General features: G+C 42.8%; 1 protein-coding gene across 1 annotated transcript; it reads right to left on the reverse strand.

The window, feature by feature from the left end:
- Nucleotides 1-511: 511 nt before the first annotated feature.
- Nucleotides 512-2,353, reverse strand: LOC117235298 (alpha-glucosidase-like). Its single transcript, XM_033497178.1, has one exon. It carries the CDS (start codon nucleotides 2,330-2,332, stop codon nucleotides 614-616), a length of 1,719 nt encoding a protein of 572 aa, XP_033353069.1. The 5' UTR covers nucleotides 2,333-2,353; the 3' UTR covers nucleotides 512-613.
- Nucleotides 2,354-2,957: the final 604 nt, after the last annotated feature.

Raw genomic sequence — 2,957 nt, forward strand, 5'->3', positions numbered from 1 at the left:
AATTTTCGATTCGCTGACGATACGAAACCAACGTAATTCGTCACGTTTTAAAAATGTAGTCATTGATTTACTCATTGGAATGCCGCAGCAGGGAACGGATGTGCGGTAAAAAATCGCGAAGCTTCATATTGTACGCGCGAGCGGAGATTGAGATTTTTAATCGGACGAGCGTACAACAGCGACGGTGCGGCGCGATAAAAATTGTAATGTACAATTAACCACTTTGTTTTAAACAGTCGTGATCTTGTTAACAGGATTTTGCATTTAATATTCGCGTAGTTTTGCCATTTCTGGCGCAAATAATTATGGAAGTTCGCTACTTGTGATGCTGGAGGTTCGTTAAATTTTCATAAAAGCTGCAGGGAAGAGTCGGAAGTTTATTGTCTATTTCGAACCGAGGTTTATCGACGAATAATTCTACGTAGAGATGGAAAAATCGCTGGAAAATAACACCGAAATAGATCTAAATAGAACTTCACAATTAAAAAATTACAACCATAAAAACGAGATAAATAGAATAAGGTTTATTAAAAATTAATCGTCAATACATCAATAACATGGTACAGGTGATCCGTCAACGTTGCCAAAACCCGTAAAAAATGCAAAATCAAAATTACTCATTCATGGAACGATATATATTAGGAGAGGTATACATGACGGAGGAAGATGCAGGAATAGTTATCGAATTGGTGAAAACCATGGTACCTGGACGAGGATAGGAATCAACATCGGCAGCATAAACTACCAAGGCAGGAGGAACTGACAGGGAAGCTCTAGCATTTACTTTGACAGGTTCATTGCCGAAATTGAGCATAACAATTACAGTTTCGCTTCCTAGAGTACGAGTAATACCCAAAACCTGCTTATCCAATACTGAAACGTTTAAAGAGCCCCTTGCGATTACTGGTCGTTTCTTTATGTTCATTAACTGTTTGAACAGCTGATATGGGGAGCTAGTTGCTCTCTTCTGAGCTGCCAGGTTCAATGTCTTATAATTGGGATGCACAGGCAACCAGGTTTTCGTACTATTGGAGAATCCGGCGCTGGTGGTACTGTCCCATTGGAACGGTGTTCTTTCTGGATCTCTGGATTTCAAGTAGTATCTGGCAGGACCAGCGTTGCAACCGGCTGGGTCGACAGTCTCCTTGTACGTGAATGGTCTGTCTACCATTCCGATTTCGTCTCCGTTGTAAATAACCGCTATACCTGGTAGGACCATCGCCATCTGGATAATCATATTAGCTCGTCCAGTGCCGAATCTAGACGCCACGCGATGGTTATCGTGGTTGCCCACGACCCAATTCGGCACGTTGCCACTCGGCACGCTTTTCACCCACTCATCTATCAAATTTTTGTAGTCCATCGCGGTAGATTTGTTGTTCAGACTCGTAATGAACATAAAGTTGAAGGGAACATTGGAGCCAGCTGTGTAGTATTTCATGGTACGTTCGTGAGTGGTGTATGCTTCCGTGAGAATTAGCCTAGGATCGGAATTGGTACGGTTGGAGTGGTCGTTCATCAGCTTTCTCCAACTGTTGAGCGTGCCGTAGGTTTCGTTCTGATCTAACGTGTAAATATGAAGCAGACTGTCGTAATCGTCACTAGGGATATCGGTTCTGTTTGCGCTCGGTTCATCCCTAAAATTGACATCCTCAAACATGAAATTGATAGCGTCAATGCGGAAACCATCGACCCCGCGGTTCATCCAGAATGTGAACACATTCTTTATCTCTTGATCCAAACCTTTGTTGCGATAATTCAAATCTGGTTGACCTGCAGCGAATTGATGCAGATAGTATTGCTTGCGGACGTTGTTCCACTCCCAAGCCGAGCCTCCAAAGTTACTCAACCAGTTGTTTGGCGGTTTTCTGGTCCCGTTGACGATCTTGGCGTCGCGCCAGACGTAGTATTCGTCGTATGGCTTGATCTTCTGAACACTCTTCTTGAACCAGGGATGCTCGGGAGAACTATGATTAGGCACGAAGTCCAGGATCACCTTGAGCCCGAGGGACTTGGCCTTGGCTACCAGTTTGTCGAAATCCGCTAGAGTTCCGTAAGTGGGTTCGATGTCGGTAAAGTTGGAGATGTCGTAACCAAAATCAACTTGTGGACTCTTATAAATTGGTGATAGCCAGAGAGCAGTGGCACCGATGTCTTTAATATGCTCCAGCTTGCTGGTGATACCGTTCAAATCACCGATACCATCTCCGTTGCTGTCTTTGAAACTCCTCGGGTAGACTTGGTACACGATGGCATTTTTGAACCAGTTCACGTCTACTGCCGCGCTTAGCGCGAACAATAAGAAACACGATGTAATCGTTAGTCGAAACATGATGGACTACTGAACCAAGAGGAACACGGACGGCTCTTTATAGTACGCGGCGATATTAATCATCTATTTACTTGCAGATTTCGATTATCTGAAATCGCTTTTGTCAAATCTTTTTTATTTAATTAATCAAAGATAATACCATTTCGAGTAGCTGTCAACGATAACGAGAAGATAGTTAGATACTTGACTTTTATCATAGACCATGTATCAATTTATTTTTTTGCCTTCTGATTTTTCCTGAGAAAGAAACTTTCCATATCGAAATTGTTTTCTATACTTTCTTATATCTTCAAACATTTTTTCACACTCGATAGCAGCTTCCTTTCGTTGAAGAACACATCGAAGCTTCGATTTCTTATCGTGAAAAATCGCAAGTTTTTTCAATGAGTGGAGAACATTGCACGGAATGCAACTCACGATAAGATTCCTCGCAGTGCCGAGCAACTCGAAAGACGGATAAACACCTAGAACCGCACGACCTTGCCTGTTCAAGACGTTTATGCGTGCTGGTTTCGTTTCTGTCGTGTCCCGACTAATTATACAACCAGCTACGCTCTAACAGATCAGTTTCTTACTTTCTTTTTACCGAGACCTATTTGAGGCCCGAAGTCCGCCGTCGCGAATA

This window comes from Bombus vosnesenskii, unplaced genomic scaffold (assembly GCF_011952255.1).
Source record: "Bombus vosnesenskii isolate JDL3184/JDL3185 unplaced genomic scaffold, Bvos_JDL3184-5_v1.1 scf7180000013315, whole genome shotgun sequence".
Lineage (NCBI taxonomy): Eukaryota > Metazoa > Arthropoda > Insecta > Hymenoptera > Apidae > Bombus > Bombus vosnesenskii.